Raw genomic sequence first — 20,889 nt, 5'->3', positions numbered from 1 at the left:
ACACAGGTAACAGCATGCCCGGAAGAATTTTTTTGTAGAAGAACCGCTCCAGCTCCTACTGAGGAGGCATCAACCTCCAATAGGAAGGGTTTAGATGGGTCCGGTCTGGAGAGCACGGGAGCAGAAGAAAAGGCCGACTTGAGCCATTTAAAGGCGTCTTCCGCTTGAGGAGGCCAGGACTTAGGATTGGCATTCTTCTTGGTTAAAGCCACGATAGGAGCCACAATGGTGGAAAAATGTGGAATAAATTGTCTGTAATAATTGGCGAACCCCAAAAAACGTTGGATAGCACGGAGTCCGGAGGGGCGTGGCCAATCTAAGACGGCAGAGAGTTTGTCTGGATCCATTTGTAGTCCCTGGCCAGAGACCAAGTATCCTAGGAAAGGAAGAGATTGACATTCAAACAGACATTTCTCCATTTTGGCATAAAGTTGATTGTCACAAAGTCTCTGAAGAACCATGCGGACATGCTGGCGGTGTTCTTCTAGGTTGGCAGAAAAAATCAGAATATCGTCCAGATACACAACAACACAGGAATATAAGAGATCACGAAAAATTTCATTAACAAAGTCTTGGAAGACGGCAGGGGCGTTGCACAGGCCAAAGGGCATGACCAGATACTCAAAGTGTCCATCTCTAGTGTTAAATGCCGTTTTCCATTCATCCCCCTCCCTGATGCGGATGAGATTATAAGCACCTCTTAAGTCCAGTTTGGTAAAGATGTGGGCACCTTGGAGGCGATCAAAGAGTTCAGAGATAAGAGGTAGAGGGTAGCGGTTCTTTACCGTGATTTTATTAAGACCGCGGTAGTCAATGCAAGGACGTAGGGAGCCATCTTTTTTGGACACAAAGAAAAATCCAGCTCCGGCAGGAGAGGAGGATTTGCTGATAAACCCCTTTTTAAAATTTTCCTGGATGTACTCAGACATAGTGTTACGCCGAGCGCTCCGGGTCCCCGCTCCTCCCCGGAGCGCTCGCTTCACTCCCTCCGCTGCAGCGCTCCGGTCACGTCCTCTGACCCGGGGCGCTGCGATCCCGCTGCCAGCCGGGATGCGATTCGCGATGCGGGTAGCGCCCGCTCGCGATGCGCACCCCGGCTCCCCTACCTGACTCGCTCCCCGTCTGTTCTGTCCCGGCGCGCGCGGCCCCGCTCCCTAGGGCGCGCGCGCGCCGGGTCTCTGCGATTTAAAGGGCCACTGCGCCGCTGATTGGCGCAGTGGTTCCAATTAGGGTTATCACCTGTGCACTTCCCTATATTACCTCACTTCCCTTGCACTCCCTTGCCGGATCTTGTTGCCTTAGTGCCAGTGAAAGCGTTCCTTGTGTGTTCCTTGCCTGTGTTTCCAGACCTTCTGCCGTTGCCCCTGACTACGATCCTTGCTGCCTGCCCCGACCTTCTGCTACGTCCGACCTTGCTTCTGTCTACTCCCTTGTACCGCGCCTATCTTCAGCAGCCAGAGAGGTGAGCCGTTGCTAGTGGATACGACCTGGTCACTACCGCCGCAGCAAGACCATCCCGCTTTGCGGCGGGCTCTGGTGAAAACCAGTAGTGGCTTAGAACCGGTCCACTAGCACGGTCCACGCCAATCCCTCTCTGGCACAGAGGGTCCACTACCTGCCAGCCGGCATCGTGACAGTAGATCCGGCCATGGATCCCGCTGAAGTTCCTCTGCCAGTTGTCGCTGACCTCACCACGGTGGTCGCCCAGCAGTCACAACAGATAGCGCAACAAGGCCAACAGCTGTCTCAACTGACCGTTATGCTACAACAGTTACTACCACAGCTTCAGCAGTCATCTCCTCCGCCAGCTCCTGCACCTCCTCCGCAGCGAGTGGCCGCTCCTGGGATACGCTTATCCTTGCCGGATAAATTTGATGGGGACTCTAAGTTTTGCCGTGGCTTTCTTTCCCAATGTTCCCTGCATCTGGAGATGATGTCGGACCTGTTTCCCACTGAAAGGTCTAAGGTGGCTTTCGTAGTCAGTCTTCTGTCCGGAAAAGCCCTGTCATGGGCCACACCGCTCTGGGACCGCAATGACCCCGTCACTGCCTCTGTACACTCCTTCTTCTCGGAAATCCGAAGTGTCTTTGAGGAACCTGCCCGAGCCTCTTCTGCTGAGACTGCCCTGTTGAACCTGGTCCAGGGTAATTCTTCCGTTGGCGAGTATGCCGTACAGTTCCGTACACTTGCTTCAGAATTGTCCTGGAATAATGAGGCCCTCTGCGCGACCTTAAAAAAAGGCCTATCCAGCAACATTAAAGATGTTCTGGCCGCACGAGAAATTCCTGCTAATCTACATGAACTTATTCACCTAGCCACTCGCATTGACATGCGTTTTTCTGAAAGGCGTCAGGAACTCCGCCAAGATATGGACTCTGTTCGCACGAGGCGTTTCGTCTCCTCGGCTCCTCTCTCCTCTGGTCCCCTGCAATCTGTTCCTGTGCCTCCCGCCGTGGAGGCTATGCAGGTCGACCGGTCTCGCCTGACACCTCAAGAGAGGACACGACGCCGTATGGAGAACCTCTGCCTGTACTGTGCTAGTACCGAACACTTCCTGAGGGATTGTCCTATCCGTCCTCCCCGCCTGGAAAGACGTACGCTGACTCCGCACAAAGGTGAGACAGTCCTTGATGTCTTCTCTGCTTCTCCACGTCTTACTGTGCCTGTGCGGATGTCTGCCTCTGCCTTCTCCTTCTCTACGGTGGCCTTCTTGGACTCTGGATCTGCAGGAAATTTTATTTTGGCCTCTCTCGTCTACAGGTTCAACATCCCGGTGACCAGTCTTGCCAGACCCCTCTACATCAATTGTGTAAATAATGAAAGATTGGACTGTACCATACGTTTCCGCACGGAGCCCCTTCTTATGAGCATCGGAGCTCATCATGAGAGGATTGAACTTTTGGTCCTCCCCAATTGCACCTCAGAAATTCTCCTTGGACTTCCCTGGCTTCAACTTCATTCCCCAACCCTGGATTGGTCCACTGGGGAGATCAAGAGTTGGGGGTCCTCTTGTTCCAAGAACTGTCTAAAACCGGTTCCCAGTAACCCTTGCCGTAACTCTGTGGTTCCTCCAGTAACCGGTCTCCCTAAGGCCTATATGGACTTCGCGGATGTTTTCTGCAAAAAACAAGCTGAGACTCTACCTCCTCACAGGCCTTATGATTGCCCTATCGACCTCCTCCCGGGCACTACTCCACCCCGGGGCAGAATTTATCCTCTCTCTGCCCCAGAGACTCTTGCCATGTCCGAATACGTCCAGGAGAATCTAAAAAAGGGCTTTATCCGTAAATCCTCCTCTCCTGCCGGAGCCGGATTTTTCTTTGTGTCCAAAAAAGATGGCTCCCTACGTCCTTGCATTGACTACCGCGGTCTTAATAAAATCACGGTTAAGAACCGCTACCCCTTACCCCTCATCTCTGAACTCTTTGATCGCCTCCAAGGTGCCCACATCTTCACTAAATTGGACTTAAGAGGCGCCTATAACCTCATCCGCATCAGAGAGGGGGACGAGTGGAAAACGGCATTTAACACCAGAGATGGACACTTTGAGTATCTGGTCATGCCCTTTGGACTGTGCAATGCCCCTGCCGTCTTCCAAGACTTTGTCAATGAAATTTTTCGTGATCTGTTATACTCCTGTGTTGTTGTATATCTGGACGATATCCTAATTTTTTCTGCCAATCTAGAAGAACACCGCCAGCATGTCCGTATGGTTCTTCAGAGACTTCGTGACAACCAACTCTATGCCAAAATTGAGAAATGTCTGTTTGAATGCCAATCTCTTCCTTTTCTAGGATATTTGGTCTCTGGCCAGGGACTACAGATGGATCCAGACAAACTCTCTGCCGTCTTAGATTGGCCACGCCCCTCCGGACTCCGTGCTATCCAACGCTTTTTGGGGTTCGCCAATTATTACAGGCAATTTATTCCACATTTTTCTACCATTGTGGCTCCTATCGTGGCTTTAACCAAAAAAAATGCTGATCCCAAGTCCTGGCCTCCTCAAGCAGAAGACGCCTTTAAACGACTCAAGTCTGCCTTTTCTTCGGCTCCCGTGCTCTCCAGACCTGACCCTTCCAAACCCTTCCTATTGGAGGTTGATGCCTCCTCAGTGGGAGCTGGAGCTGTTCTTCTACAAAAAAATTCTTCCGGGCATGCTGTCACTTGTGGTTTTTTCTCTAGGACCTTCTCTCCAGCGGAGAGGAACTACTCCATCGGGGATCGAGAGCTTTTAGCCATTAAATTAGCACTTGAGGAATGGAGGCATCTGCTGGAGGGATCAAGATTTCCTGTTATTATCTACACCGACCACAAGAACCTCTCCTACCTCCAGTCTGCCCAACGGCTGAATCCTCGCCAGGCCCGGTGGTCTCTGTTCTTTGCCCGATTTAATTTTGAGATTCACTTTCGTCCTGCCGATAAGAACATTAGGGCCGATGCTCTCTCTCGTTCCTCGGATGCCTCAGAAGTTGATCTCCCTCCGCAACACATCATTCCACCTGACTGCCTGATCTCCACTTCTCCTGCCTCCATCAGGCAGACTCCTCCAGGAAAGACCTTTGTTTCTCCACGCCAACGCCTCGGAATCCTCAAATGGGGTCACTCCTCCCATCTCGCAGGTCATGCGGGCATCAAGAAATCTGTGCAACTCATCTCCCGCTTCTATTGGTGGCCGACTCTGGAGACGGATGTTGGGGACTTTGTGCGAGCCTGCACTATCTGTGCCCGGGATAAGACTCCTCGCCAGAAGCCCGCTGGTTTTCTTCATCCTCTGCCTGTCCCCGAACAGCCTTGGTCTCTGATTGGTATGGATTTTATTACTGATTTACCCCCTTCCCGTGGCAACACTGTTATTTGGGTGGTCGTTGATCGATTCTCCAAAATGGCACATTTCATCCCTCTTCCTGGTCTTCCTTCTGCGCCTCAGTTGGCTAAACAATTTTTTGTACACATTTTTCGTCTTCACGGGTTGCCTACGCAGATTGTCTCGGATAGAGGTGTCCAATTCGTGTCTAAATTCTGGAGGGCTCTCTGTAAACAACTCAAGATTAAATTAAATTTTTCCTCTGCATATCATCCTCAATCCAATGGACAAGTAGAAAGAATTAACCAGATCTTGGGTGATTATTTGCGACATTTTGTTTCCTCCCGCCAGGATGACTGGGCAGATCTCCTTCCATGGGCCGAATTCTCGTATAACTTCAGGGTCTCTGAATCTTCCTCCAAATCCCCATTTTTCGTGGTGTACGGCCGTCACCCTCTTCCCCCCCCTCCCTACCCCCTTGCCCTCTGGTCTGCCCGCTGTGGATGAAATTTCTCGTGACCTTTCCATTATATGGAGAGAGACCCAAAATTCTCTCTTACAGGCTTCTTCACGCATGAAGAGGTTCGCGGATAAGAAAAGAAGAGCTCCCCCCGTTTTTTCCCCTGGAGACAAGGTATGGCTCTCCGCTAAATATGTCCGCTTCCGTGTCCCTAGCTACAAGTTGGGACCACGCTATCTTGGTCCTTTCAAAATTTTGTGTCAAATTAATCCTGTCTCTTATAAACTTCTTCTTCCTCCTTCTCTTCGTATCCCTAATGCCTTTCACGTCTCTCTTCTCAAACCACTCATCCTCAACCGTTTTTCTCCCAAATCTGTTCCTCCCACTCCTGTTTCCGGCTCCTCGGACGTCTTCTCGGTCAAGGAAATTTTGGCTGCCAAAAAGGTCAGAGGGAAAAATTTTTTTTTAGTAGACTGGGAGGGTTGTGGTCCTGAAGAGAGATCCTGGGAACCTGAGGACAACATCCTTGACAAAAGTCTGCTCCTCAGGTTCTCAGGCTCCAAGAAGAGGGGGAGACCCAAGGGGGGGGGGTACTGTTACGCCGAGCGCTCCGGGTCCCCGCTCCTCCCCGGAGCGCTCGCTTCACTCCCTCCGCTGCAGCGCTCCGGTCACGTCCTCTGACCCGGGGCGCTGCGATCCCGCTGCCAGCCGGGATGCGATTCGCGATGCGGGTAGCGCCCGCTCGCGATGCGCACCCCGGCTCCCCTACCTGACTCGCTCCCCGTCTGTTCTGTCCCGGCGCGCGCGGCCCCGCTCCCTAGGGCGCGCGCGCGCCGGGTCTCTGCGATTTAAAGGGCCACTGCGCCGCTGATTGGCGCAGTGGTTCCAATTAGGGTTATCACCTGTGCACTTCCCTATATTACCTCACTTCCCTTGCACTCCCTTGCCGGATCTTGTTGCCTTAGTGCCAGTGAAAGCGTTCCTTGTGTGTTCCTTGCCTGTGTTTCCAGACCTTCTGCCGTTGCCCCTGACTACGATCCTTGCTGCCTGCCCCGACCTTCTGCTACGTCCGACCTTGCTTCTGTCTACTCCCTTGTACCGCGCCTATCTTCAGCAGCCAGAGAGGTGAGCCGTTGCTAGTGGATACGACCTGGTCACTACCGCCGCAGCAAGACCATCCCGCTTTGCGGCGGGCTCTGGTGAAAACCAGTAGTGGCTTAGAACCGGTCCACTAGCACGGTCCACGCCAATCCCTCTCTGGCACAGAGGGTCCACTACCTGCCAGCCGGCATCGTGACACATAGCAAGAGTCTCTGGGGCGGACAGAGGATAAATTCTGCCCCGGGGTGGAGTAGTGCCCGGGAGGAGGTCAATAGGACAGTCATAAGGCCTGTGAGGAGGTAGAGTCTCAGCTTGTTTTTTGCAAAACACATCAGCAAAGTCCATATAGGCCTTAGGGAGACCGGTTACAGGGGGAACCACAGGGTCACGGCAGGGAGTACTGGGAACCGGTTTAAGGCAGTCCTTGAAACAAGAGATACCCCAGCTCTTGATCTCCCCTGTGGACCAATCCAGGGTTGGGGAATGGCGTTGGAGCCACGGTAGTCCAAGGAGAATTTCGGAAGTGCAATTGGGGAGGACCAAGAACTCAATTTTTTCTTGATGAGGTCCGATGCACATTAGAAGGGGCTCCGTGCGGTAACGTATGGTACAGTCCAATCTTTCATTGTTAACACAATTGATGTAGAGGGGCCTGGCGAGACTGGTTACCGGGATGTTGAACCTGTTGATGAGAGAGGCCAAAATAAAGTTTCCTGCAGATCCGGAATCCAAGAAGGCCATAGTAGAGAAGGAGAAGGTAGATGCAGATATCCGCACCGGCACAGTAAGACGTGGAGAAGCAGAGTAGACATCAAGGACTGTCTCACTTTTGTGCGGAGTCTGCGTGCGTCTTTCCAGGCGGGGAGGACGGATAGGACAATCCTTCAGGAAGTGTTCGGTACCGCCACAGTACAGGCAGAGATTCTCCATGCGGCGTCGTGTCCTCTCTTGAGGTGTCAGGCGAGACCGGTCAACTTGCATAGCCTCCACGGCGGGAGGCACAGGAACGGATTGCAGAGGACCAGAGGAGAGAGGAGCCGGGGAGAAAAAACGCCTCGTGCGAACAAAGTCCATATCCTGGCGGAGCTCCTGACGCCTTTCGGAAAAACGCATGTCAATGCGAGTGGCAAGATGAATGAGTTCATGTAGATTAGCAGGAATTTCTCGTGCGGCCAGAACATCTTTAATGTTGCTGGATAGGCCTTTTTTAAAGGTCGCGCAGAGGGCCTCATTATTCCAGGATAGTTCAGAAGCAAGAGTACGGAATTGTATGGCGTACTCGCCAACGGAAGAATTACCCTGGACCAGGTTCAGCAGGGCAGTCTCAGCAGAGGAGGCTCGGGCAGGTTCCTCAAAGACACTACGAAATTCCGAGAAGAAGGAGTGTACAGAGGCAGTGACGGGGTCATTGCGGTCCCAGAGCGGTGTGGCCCATGACAGAGCTTTTCCAGACAGAAGGCTGACTACGAAAGCCACCTTAGACCTTTCAGTAGGAAACTGATCCGACATCATCTCCAAGTGCAGGGAACATTGTGAAAGAAAGCCACGGCAAAACTTAGAGTCCCCATCAAATTTATCCGGCAAGGATAGTCGTAGGCCTGAAGCGGCCACTCGCTGCGGAGGGGGTGCAGGAGCTGGCGGAGGAGATGATTGCTGAAGCTGTGGTAGTAGCTGCTGTAGCATCACGGTCAGTTGAGACAGCTGGTGGCCTTGTTGCGCTATCTGTTGTGACTGCCGGGCGACCACCGTGGTGAGGTCAGCGACAACTGGCAGAGGTACTTCAGCGGGATCCATGGCCGGATCTACTGTCACGATGCCGGCTTGCAGGAGGTGGATCCTCTGTGCCAGAGAGGGATTGGCGTGGACCGTGCTAGTGGACCGGTTCTAAGTCACTACTGGTATTCACCAGAGCCCGCCGCAAAGCGGGATGGTCTTGCTGCGGCGGTAGTGACCAGGTCGTATCCACTAGCAACGGCTCAACCTCTCTGACTGCTGAAGATAGGCGCGGTACAAGGGAGTAGACAGAAGCAAGGTCGGACGTAGCAGAAGGTCGGGGCAGGCAGCAAGGATCGTAGTCAGGGGCAACGGCAGGAGGTCGGAACACAGGCTAAGAACACACAAGGGAACGCTTTCACTAGGCACAAGGGCAACAAGATCCGGCGAGGGAGTGCAGGGGAAGTGAGGTATATATATGGAGTGCACAGGTGAACACACTAATTAGAACCACTGCGCCAATCAGCGGCGCAGTGGCCCTTTAAATCGCAGAGACCCGGCGCGCGCGCGCCCTAGGGAGCGGGGCCCCGGAGCGCTCGGCGTAACAATTATGTGGTTACTATCTGTATAACTGCTATTAATCTAACTGCACAATAAGTAATAGCACGATATATACCCTCTCTAAGATCCCTGAGAATATTGACTCATCACTCATTGCATTTCCACTTATATACATCATCATCATTATCTGGAGTGAGCTACTATTGTTTCAATTCAAGTCCCCTTTAGCGCTTTTTGCCATACCACTCTATCCTCTTTAGATTTGTAAATTACTTCTATTAAAAAATCTTAATCCTACAAGTACTTATCAGCTGCTGAAGTTGAGTTGTGCTTTTCTGTCTGACAACAGTGCTCTCTGCTGACACCTCTGTCTGTCCCAGGAACTGTCCAGGGCAGGAGAGGTTTTCTATGGGGATTTGCTGCTACTCTGGACAGTTCCTTAGACAGAAAGAAGTGTCAACAGAAAGCACTGTTGTCAGACAGAAAAGAACAACTCAACGTCAGCAGCTGTTAAGTACTGGTAGGATTAAGATTTTTTAATAGAAGTAATTTACAAATCTACTTTCTGGAGCCAGTTGATATGAAAAAAAGTTTTTAAGTAAAATAGCTTCAGGCCTTTTAAAAAAGCAGAACATCACTTACATCAAAGAGGATCCTGCCTGGTCCATATAAGTTATATTGCAGTATAAGAAGCAGCAAAGAAACAGCAGCTTACTTGATCTTTGCTGATTTTAATGCCATATGATGTTTGGAGCTCTGGAGTCAGCAGAGCGTAGGCAAATTTTATGCACTGTCATGAGTGCAATAATCCTCCATGAAACGCATCAGTTTTCCAGGGTGTTTTCAATAAAGGATGGTCTTTTACTGTCCTGGTGCTGGATGCTCTTTAGACTGTTGATTTTATTTCCACTAGAATCTCTATAGTTGGGGCCCAATACTTTTGTTCTTACAGTGTATGTTCATATACACTACTCAAAAAAATAAAGGGAACACTAAGATAACAACACATCCTAGATCTGAATGAATGAACTAATCGTATGAAATACTTTCGTCTTTACGTAGTTGAATGTGCTGACAACAAAATCCCACAAATATTATCAATGGAAATCAAATTTATCAACCCATTGAGGTCTGGATATGGAAACCAAATACAAGTGGAAAACCACACTACAGGCTGATCCAACTTTGATGTAATGTTCTTAAAACAAATCAAAATGAGGCTCAGTAGTGTTTTTGTGGCCTCCTTGTGCCCGTATGACCTCCCTAGAATGCCTGGGCATTCTCCTGATGAAGTGGCGGATGGTCTCCTGAGGGATGTCCTCCCAGACCTGGACTAAAGCATCCGCCAACTCCTGAACAGTCTGTGGTGCAACGTGGTGTTGTTGGATGGAGCGAGACATGATGTCCCAGATGTGCTCAATTGGATTCGCGTCTGGGGAACGGGCAGGCCAGTCCATAGCATCAATGCCTTCCTCTTGCAGGTGCTGCTGACACACTCCAGCCACATGAGGTTTACCATTGTCTTGCATTAGGAAGAACCCAGGGCCAACAGCACCAGCATATGGTCTCACAAGGGGTCTCAGGATGTCATCTTGGTACCTAATGGCAGTCAGGCTACCTCTGGCAGGCACATGGAGGGCTGTGTGGCCTCCCAAAGAAATGCCACCCCACACCATTACTGACACACCACCAAACCGGTCTTGCTGGAGGATGTTGCAGGCAGCAGAATGTTCTCCACGGCATCTCCAGACTTTGTCACGTCTGTCACATGTGCTCAGTGTGAACCTGCTTTCATCTGTGAAGAGCACAGGGTGCCAGTGGCAAATTTGACAATTTTGGTGTTCCCTGGCAAATGCCAAATGTCCTGCACATTGTTGGGCTGTAAGCACAATCCCCACCTGTGGACGTCGGACCCTCATACCACCCACATGGAGACTGTTTCTGACCATCTGAGTGGACACATGTACATTTGTGGCCTGATGGAGGTCATTTTGCAGGGCTCTGGCAGTGCCCCTCCTGCTCCTCCTTGCACAAAGGCGGAGGTAGCGGTCCTGCTCCTGGGTTGTTGCCCTCCTATGGCCTCCTCCACGTCTCCTGGTAGCGCCTCCACATCTCCTGGTAGCACACTACATTGACAGACAGAGCAAACCTTCTTGCCACAGCCCGCATTGATGTGCCATCCTGGATGAACTGCACTACCTGAGCCACTTGTGTGGCTTGTAGACTCTATCTCATGCTACCACTAGAGTGAAAACACCGCCAGCATTTAAAAGTGACCAAAACATCAGCCAGGAAGTATAGGAACTGGTCTGTGGTCACCACCTGCAAAACCACTCCTTTATTGGGGGCGTATTGCTAAACGCCTATAATTTCCACCTGTTGTCTGTTCCATTTGCACAACAGCATGTGAAATTGATTGTCAGTCAGTGTTGCTTCCTGAGTGGACAGTGTGATTTCACAGAAGTGTGATTGACTTGGAGTTACATTGTGTTGTTTAAGTGTTCCCTTTATTTTTTTGAGCAGTGTATGTACGCCATTTTTAGACTTTGGAATTTGAGTTGATATTATAAGAATGCCTCTACTCCTGAATTCTGGTAGTGCCGGGAAGAATGCCTGTATATGTAGCCAGCTCTTTAAAACATATTGGCCCTCATTTCCTAAGCTAAAAACCACTCGTTTTTGTCAGGTTTTCCAAGTTATTTTGGTGCATAGTGTCTGAGACATGTCTCAGACAGTGTGCAATAGTGTGCACCAGGAAAATCCAACTAACCTGACATTGCATTGCGAAAAGCCAAAAGGGAGCGTGGTCTGCCCAAAAAGGGGCGTGGTTTCACAACCCAACCTATTTACTATTGAATTCACAGAAAATCATGTGAATAAATGGCTGGAAATTTCCACCTAGAAAAAGCTGGTCAGAAAATCTGTGATCCCCATAATATATATGATGGAATCCTGCAATTCTGAAACAACATTTCACACTAGTTAGAACCCTACACTCTTAGCAAATGATGCCCATTTTGTCAATAGTGGAAGAGATTGTTTTAAACAACAAAAAAAAAGAATAGTATTAAGTTTGCATTTGTATATTAAAAGGTGCAGAATGAGTTAGTATTGAGGTAGGAAACATTAACAGCACCAATAAGTGGGCTTACATCAATAGATCTTGCACTTCACAATGCTTCAGGAATGTACTTTGCATCCTGGTTTAGTGATCTTACTAATAACTGTGTTATTTTACTCTCTTGAAACAGACCCTTACCCTGGGAGATATTGTCAGCACACGTCATTACGAGAAAGCCTAATAACCTGCACTCCTTTTTATCACCATTGTTCTGTTCAGTCCAAAGTCAAATGTCTTCATAACAACCTCAGCCCCCGACCATCTCTGTCTCCTCTTGCATTGAATGGGCTACAACAGCAGTATTAGAAACCTTTTGTGGAATTTCGATGCAGAATTCGCTATTAATTTATATTGCAGTGCCAAAGACTGACACTTCTTAGGTTGGAAACTTATCTTGAAAACTTCTTGAAGGAGTATAAATAAGCTGTATGTATCATGTTGTCACAATAATGCGGTATCTCTTATTCATGGCTTGTCAGTTCTACTTGTCTCATCCACTAATATTTGTGCCATCTGCTTTGATATCATTGACATTTCTCACACAGGAATTACAAAAAAGACATGACCACCCTTATTGAGCTAACAATACATTTTTGCCTGAGAATTTACTAGATTGTTGCCTAAACTACACATTACTGCTGTATTGTGTTTGTGATGCATTCTGGTTATGTTAACGGATTTAAAGGGTTGCCTCTGCTTCACCCATACTTGAGACCTAGAGTGAATGCAATGCTGGTTTCATCCCTTAAAGATATTAGTTTAAGATTCCCAGACAGTTCCCAAACACACGTCTGAACAGCTGAGATACCACAATCTGAATTTACTCAGGAACTGAGTTTGTATTGTATTATTAGTTGCAGTATACATCCGACGTGAAAAGATATCCTGGCATTTCAACTCTAGTATTTATCTAAGTGCTGCTCAGTTTCACTTAAGGTGGACCATACATTGTGTCCTCTTGATCCTGTAATTCATGATGATGTGAAATTTATGTATTATATAAATGTATAAGATCCTGATCTGCTATATCTGGTTAAACTAGTTAATTTGTATATCAGACCTGAATTTCAGAGTTAATAGCAGTTAATGTGTATTACAACGGTCAATGGCTGATAACCATTCCTATACCTCATTGTGAAGGAGGTCACAAGCACTGAACATAAGTTGTGGTACTATTTTTGAAAGAGCCTGCATGGGCTGATACCCAGTTATAACGCAATTTATTAAACTACATTACTCCTATCTTGATGTGTTTTTATACACCATTGACTCTTAATAAAATGTTTAAACATAATATTGACACTTGACTCTTTCTTTTTTTTTAAGTATTTATTTAAGTTTCACAAATTTCAATAACAAACATCGCCAACATGGCGAAATAAGAACAACACAGACAATAGAACTCCTGAGAGTTCCCAGAGACCAGCACCACCGCCGTATTAAGGAGGGAGAGCACATCAAAATGAGCACCCATGTAGCAAAAGAGCAATTCTGAGACCCAACTAAAGGCCCCACACAGACAAGACAACCAGACATACAACAAACACACTTCCCGTCACCCCCCCCCCCCCCAGCCCCAACACATTAAATGCGAGAACATCCCATAATGACCTACGGAGGCAAACTATTCGGCGGGTCTACCGAAACATTCAACAACAGCCAGGGGGTCCATACCCTATCGAATTTCTTAGGGCATTTACGACTGGGATATAGAGCCTGATACAACGGGACATATTTATTTACCAGAGTTATCCACCTAGACAGCGGGGGGGGGGGAGGTATCGTTCCACGTCATGACTACCACTTTGCGGGCACAAAACAGCCTGAAACGAAACAGCAAGCGTCTATGTGAACTAGAGATCAGATCATTAACAATTCCCAACAGGCACACCACGGGATCAATTATGAAAGGGAATTCCAAATGGTCAGCCAGAAACCCCATCAACTCCCTCCAGAAGACAGCAATGAGGGGACATTCCCACACTGCATGCAAGAAGGTACCAACCTCCGAGGAGCATCTAAAGCATAGGTCAGACGGAGAGAGTCCAATACGCTTAAGCCTAGCAGGGGTTAATACAACCGCAGGACATATCTATATTGGATCAGCATATCTCTACTGCTAACTACAGTTGCGTAATAAGAGCCTTCAACCTCCCTCTGTCAGACCCGTTTATGAAAGGCTAGGGAGAAAGGGCTAGGCCCCAGTGACTGGAGAAGGGCATAGGACTGAGTAAGAGGTTTGGAGAGATCCGTGGTGTCCAGGAGAAGCTCCACCTCCGAAAAACACGGGTAAGCATCAGGGAGCCAAATTGTGCCCGAACCACATGCCTGAGCTGAAAATACCTAAACAATGCACTTCCAGGGCTGCCATAACGTTCTCTCATGTCCAAAAAGGAAAACCTGGTCCTCGATGAACAAGTGGGTCACAAATTTGACACCATGCAATCCCCAAAAGCCGGCCTCCTGTAACCGATGTAGGTGAGGTAGATGTACGTTCCCCCACAAGGGTGCCCTAGGAGATACCAGAGGCTGCGGAAACCTACTCAACACCATGGACCACACCTTAGCTATAGTTAACAGAGGAATAGGATATGAAGAACTAGAGTGATACCTGTAGAGTGTATTGGTCAGAGCTTCATAAGACCCCATAAACGCACCAGCCAGGGCCGTCGCCGAATTCGACAGATCCAGGTCGATCCACCACGCTGCATAGACCAACTGGGAGACAAGAAAATAGTTATAGACATCAGGGGCCGCCAAGCCGATGTGCCGCTTGGGAGCCTGAAGAAGGGCCCAACCGAGTCTGGGAGGCTTCCCCTGCCAATAGAAGGATCCCAGAGCACCACATAACGCACCAAAATATTTCTTAGGGGGAATGGTTGGGGCCAAATGAAAAAGGTATAGAAATTTAGGAAGGTAAATTATTTTAAAAATATGAATCCTACCAGCTAGGGAAAAAGTGAGTGCGGACCATGCCTTCAGTCACTCCACAGTGGAGTGCAGTAGTGGTTCCAGGTTCAGAGGAATTTAGTTTAACAGGGACGGAGTTACCTACACTCCCAAGTAATGAAAACGAGGAACCACCTGCACCCCAGCCAGAAGAGAGGGTGGGAGAGGGACCCTAGAGGAAAGCGCCATGAGAGAGGATTTAGCCCAATTGACCTGCAGGCCCGAATTTGCACCAAAACGATCAAGTAGGTCCATAAGGGACAATAGTGAACCCTCAGCGTCCACCATATATACTAGAGTATCATCAGCATAGAGGGAAACTTTCTCGACTATGGACCCCCTAGGAATACCGCAGATACCCGGGTCCCTACGAATAGCTGCAGCCAAGGGCTCTATCGCCAGCACAAATAAGAAGGGAGAGAGTGGACACCCCTGCCTAGTTCCATGCCCCAGAGGAAAGGGGGCAGAATCATCAAGGTTAGTACGAATACGGGCCCTAGGGTTATCGTAGAGCAGACGAACCCAAACACAGAACTGGGGACCAAACCCAAACGTACCCAGCACCTCCCACAGATAAGGCCACAAGACGGAGTCAAAGGCCTTATAAATATCTAAACTAACAACCACACCCGCAGGAAACTCCTACCGCCGCTATGTTGAGTTGCAGACGCTTCACATTCACATCAGTGGCTCTACCCGGCATAAACCTTGTTTGGTCAGGATGAATGACAGTACCAATAGCCCCATACAGACGAGTGGCCAAGACTCAAGCCATAATCTTAATATCAACATTCAGAAGGGAGATAGGCCTATAGGAGCCAGGGAGCACTGGGTCCTTTCCGGGTTTAAGGAGCACTACAATGAGTGCTTCCCGCATAGAATCCGGAAGAGCATCAGCTATAGAATGAAACAAATTGCGAAGAACAGGGGCCAGGCTCTTCTCATTAATCCTGTACTAATCGCCAACCATCTGATCCAAACCAAGAGTCTTCCCGTGAGGAAGATCCCGTATAGCCTGAGCCACCTCCTCCACCGTAAGAGGGGCATCCAGTGCCTCTGCCTGAGCGCGACTAAGCATGGGAAGGGATAGGTCCTGTAGGAATGACAGGATTTCCCCCTGACATGGCATAGAGGGGGCATCATACAGGGAAGAGTAAAATTCCCTGAAGACAGAATTAATCATCTGAGGGTCCGCCACTACCATCCCATCACTACCCCTGATACAAGGAATGGACACTTGACTCTTTCTGATCAAAAAATAGTTAAATATGCACTATAATTACATCACACTTTGCATACATCAGTATTAAATACTTTCATTAACTAAAAAAAAAGCTCAATTGTCTTTACAAGATGGACTACTCATTAAAAGATCCAACAAAAATAGAGAAACACAGCCGCACATCCACCATTTGTATTTTGATCTATTTGCTTCTCAGCATAATTTCAATATATATTTTCATTTTGATCAAAAAGTACAAGCCCACTCGCCACCAATTCAAATGGCGGATGCAGGGACGGCATTGGGGGGGGGGCAACCTGGGCAATTGCACAGGGCCCCCATGTCTAAAAGGGCCCCCTGAACTTGTATATAACTAGAGGATCATTATGGCATTTTGCCATGATTTGTGCAAAATCGCTGTAAAATCATGGCAAAAACACTGCGATTACAGACTACAGTAATGTGAGAGTTGCCCTGTGGGAGTCTGGGCTTCAGAGAGCCCACAGACACTCACACTGTATGGTAAAGGACCTTCCTGATGATGTCATCAAAGGTCCTTTACCATACAGTGTACAAAGAGGAGGAGGAGGAGGTGGGGGGCTGTGAGGAAGGTGGGGAGACCGATGAGGGGCATATAAATTGTATATAGGGGGTAACGTTAGCAGTATATGGGGTATAGGTAGCAGTATTTGGGGAGCATAGGAAGCAGTGTATAATGTGAGAGAGAGAAAAGTATATGTGTAGAAGGGGGCCAGAGGGAGCAGTATATAAGTGATAGGGGGTCATAGGGAACAGTGTACATATGTGATAAGGGGTCATAGGGAACAGTATATACAGTCATGGCTGTAAATGTTGGCACCCCTGAAATTTTTCCAAGAAAATTAAGTATTTCTCACAATATCAATAATCTCAAAGTTACAAGTAGAGATGAGCGAACTTACAGTAAATTAGATTCCTCACAAACTTCTCGGCTCGGCAGTTGATAACTTTTCCTGCATAAATTAGTTCAGCTTTCAGGTGTTCCGGTGGGTTGGAAAAGGTGGATACAGTCCTAGGAGACTCTTTCCTAGGAATGTATCCACCTTTTCCAGCCCACCGGAGCACCTGAAGGCTTAACTAATTTACGCAGGATAAGTAATCAACTGCCGAGCCAAGAAGTTCGTGACAAATCAAATTTACTGTAAGCTTGCTCATCTCTAGTTACAAGTCCATCTCCAGAGATCTAGGTTTGCCTTTGTCCACAGTGCGCAACATTACCAAGAACTTAGCACCCCATGGCACTTTAGCTAATCTCCCTGGGCGTGGACGGAAGAGAAAAATTGATGAAAGTTGTCAATGCAGGATAGTCCGGATGGAGGATAAGCAGCCCCAAACAAGTTCCAAAGATATTCAAGCGGTCCTGCAGGCTCAGGGAGCATCAGTGTCAGCGCAAACTATTTGTTGACATTTAAATGAAATGAAACGCTATGGCAGGAGACCCAGGAGGACCCCACTGCTGACACAGAGACATAAAAAAGCAAGACTACATTTTGCCAAAATAAACTTGAGTAATCCAAAATCCTTCTGGGAAAACGTCTTGTGGACAGATGAGATCAAGATAGAGCTTTTTGGTAAAGCACATCATTCTACTGTTTACTGAAACCGGAATGAGGCCTACAAAAAAAAGAACACAGTAACTACAGTAAAATATGGTGGAAGTTCAATAATGTTTTGGGGTTGTACTGCTGCCTCTGGCACTGGGTGCCTTGAATGTGTGCAAGCCATCATGAAATCTGAGGATTTTGGGTCGCACTGTACAGCCCAGTGTCAGAAAGCTGGGTTTGTGTCCGAGATCTTGGGTCCAGCAGGACAATGACCCCAAACAAACACCAAAAGTCACCTAGAAATGGATGGCAACAAAGCGCTGGAGACGTCTAAAGTGGCCAGCAATGAGTCCAGATCTAAATCCCATTGAACACCTGTGGAGAGATCTTAAAATTGCTGTTGGGAAAAGGCGCCCTTCCAATAAGAGAAACCTGGAGCAGTTTGCAAAGGAAGAGTGGTCCAACATTCCGGCTGAGAGGTTTAGGAAGCTGATTGATGGTTATAGAATGAGACTGATTTCATTTATTTTTTCCAAAGGGTGTGCAACCAAATATTAAGTTAAAGGTGGCAATAATTTTGTCCAGACCATTTTTGGAGTTTGGTGTGACATTATGTCCAATTTGCTTTTTTTTCTCCTTTTTTTGGTTTAGTTCCAATACACACAAAGGGAATAAATATGTGTATAGTAAAACATGTGTTACTGCAATCCTTTTCTATGAGAAATGCTTCCTTTTCTTGAAAAATTTTAGGGGTGGCAACCTTTATGGCCATGACTGTATGTTGTGATGGGGGTCATAGGGAACAGTATATATGTGATAGGGGGTCATACGGAACAGTATATGTGAGATAAGGTACATACTGAGCAGTATATGTGAGATAGGGGACATACTGAGCAGTATATGTGAGATAAGGTACATACTGAGCAGTATATGTGAGATAGGGGACATACTGAGCAGTATATGTGAGATAGGGGACATACTGAGCAGTAAATGTGAGATAGGAGACATACTGAGCAGTATATGTGAGATAGGGGACATACGGAGCAGTATATGTGAGATAGGGGACATACGAAGCAGTATATGTGAGATAGGGGACATACAGAGCAGTATATGTGAGATAAGGTACATACTGAGCAGTATATGTGAAATAGGGGACATACTGAGCAGTATATGTGAGATAGGGGACATACTGAGCAGTAAATGTGAGATAGGAGACATACTGAGCAGTATATGTGAGATAGGGGACATACGGAGCAGTATATGTGAGATAGGGGACATACAGGGCAGTATATGTGAGATAGGGGACATACTGAGCAGTAAATGTGAGATAGGGGACATACTGAGCAGTAAATGTGAGATAGGAGACATACTGAGCAGTATATGTGAGATAGGGGACATACTGAGCAGTAAATGTGAGATAAGGTACATACTGAGCAGTATATGTGAGATAGGGGACATACTGAGCAGTATATGTGAGATAAGGTACATACTGAGCAGTATATGTGAGATAGGGGACATACTGAGCAGTATATGTGAGATAGGGGACATACTGAGCAGTAAATGTGAGATAGGAGACATACTGAGCAGTATATGTGAGATAGGGGACATACTGAGCAGTATATGTGAGATAGGGGACATACGGAGCAGTATATGTGAGATAGGGGACATACGGAGCAGTATATGTGAGATAGGGGACATACGGAGCAGTAAATGTGATAGGGGACATACTGAGCAGTATATGTGAGATAGGGGACATACTGAGCAGTATATGTGAGATAGGGGACATACAGAGCAGTATATGTGAGATAGGGGACATACTGAGCAGTATATGTGAGATAGGAGACATACTGAGCAGTATATGTGAGATAGGGGACATACGGAGCAGTATATGTGAGATAGGGGACATACGGAGCAGTAAATGTGATAGGGGACATACTGAGCAGTATATGTGAGATAGGGGACATACTGAGCAGTATATGTGAGATAGGGGACATACAGAGCAGTATATGTGAGATAGGGGACATACTGAGCAGTATATGTGAGATAGGAGACATACTGAGCAGTATATGTGAGATAGGGGACATACGGAGCAGTATATGTGAGATAAGGGACATACTGAGCAGTATATGTGAGATAGGGGACATACTGAGCAGTATATGTGAGATAGGGGACATACGGAGCAGTATATGTGAGATAAGGGACATACTGAGCAGTATATGTGAGATAGGGGACATACTGAGCAGTATATGTGAGATAGGGGACATACTGAGCAGTATATGTGATAGCGGACATACTGAGCAGTATATGTGAGATAGGGGACATACTGAGCAGTATATGTGAGATAGGGGACATACTGAGCAGTATATGTGAGATAGGAGACATACGGAGCAGTATATGTGAGAGAGGGCCATGGGGAGCAGTGTGTGGAGTAGGGAGGGTCTTTTGGTACAATCTAGGATCTGTACACCAAAGGTCATCACCAATACAGAGAATATCTGATCGGTAGACCTGACCCCTGGGACCACCACCGATCATGACAATAGAGGTCCCTTGTTCCCCAAATGAATGGAGCAGCAGCACATGATCACCTAAAGTTCCATTTGTTCTCTATGGGACATATAAACATTGCTGATCGCTGCACTCACAAGTATGGAGACCTTAGAGAGAATGAATGGAGTAACACGGGATCATGTGGTGCTGCTCAATCACCGGGGGTTCCAGAGGTCGGGGCTGGGTCGGTGCTGTGACGTCGAAAACAAGATTGCAGATCCCTGACTACGCCTCTCTGACTTTTCACAACTTTGGATAAAAGTAGTTTTTACAGAATAGAAGACAAGGAGTGCCAAAACAAATGTATGGCTGCAGTATACCAGTGATCGGCTTGTGCTGTGCTGACAGGTTATTGACCTATTTTTATGTGCACTTTAAACAAAGAAAGTATTCACTATGGGGTAGATTTATTAAAGCCTATGGAGAGGATGCTACTCTAATTTTTAAAAAGGCCTCTGGTTGCTATGGGCAACTCCACCACTAATCTGCACTGGTTTTCATAAATCTCCCCCTATATATCTTAGATTTGGACCCTATAATGCATTTGTGTTATGGCCTCCAGCTGAGATGCAGCACAATTCAACATGGTGATCTTTGGTCATGTGACCCATGGGCCCCATTTTTATTTTTGCCCAGGGCCACACTTCTAAAACAGGCCCTGGGTAGATGTGCAGCTATGTTTCTGTTTCTCTATTTTTGTTGTACATTTGTAGTCTCTCCCCTCTCATATCCAGTACTCCACTCCACCAATTCGGCCCAGGCATTTTTAATTAGCAGGAGACTGCATATGGCTAAGTTTCTACATGGTTTTTTGTCCTGCGTTTT

General features: G+C 47.6%; 1 protein-coding gene across 1 annotated transcript in view; it reads left to right on the top strand.

The window, feature by feature from the left end:
• FABP3 (fatty acid binding protein 3) overlaps positions 1 to 13,054 on the top strand; it is a 30,008-nt gene extending 16,954 nt beyond the window's left edge. Inside the window, exon 4 of the mRNA XM_056557313.1 lies at positions 11,891 to 13,054. Within this exon, the coding sequence (XP_056413288.1) occupies positions 11,891 to 11,941 (51 nt within the window). The 3' untranslated portion in view covers positions 11,942 to 13,054. The remainder of the gene's footprint in view (positions 1 to 11,890) is intronic.
• The last annotated feature ends 7,835 nt before the right edge of the window (positions 13,055 to 20,889 follow it).

This window comes from Hyla sarda, chromosome 2, assembly GCF_029499605.1.
Source record: "Hyla sarda isolate aHylSar1 chromosome 2, aHylSar1.hap1, whole genome shotgun sequence".
Taxonomy (NCBI): Eukaryota; Metazoa; Chordata; class Amphibia; order Anura; family Hylidae; genus Hyla; species Hyla sarda.
The sequence above is the reverse complement of the archived record's forward strand: the minus strand, read 5'-3'. Positions and strand labels throughout refer to the sequence as shown.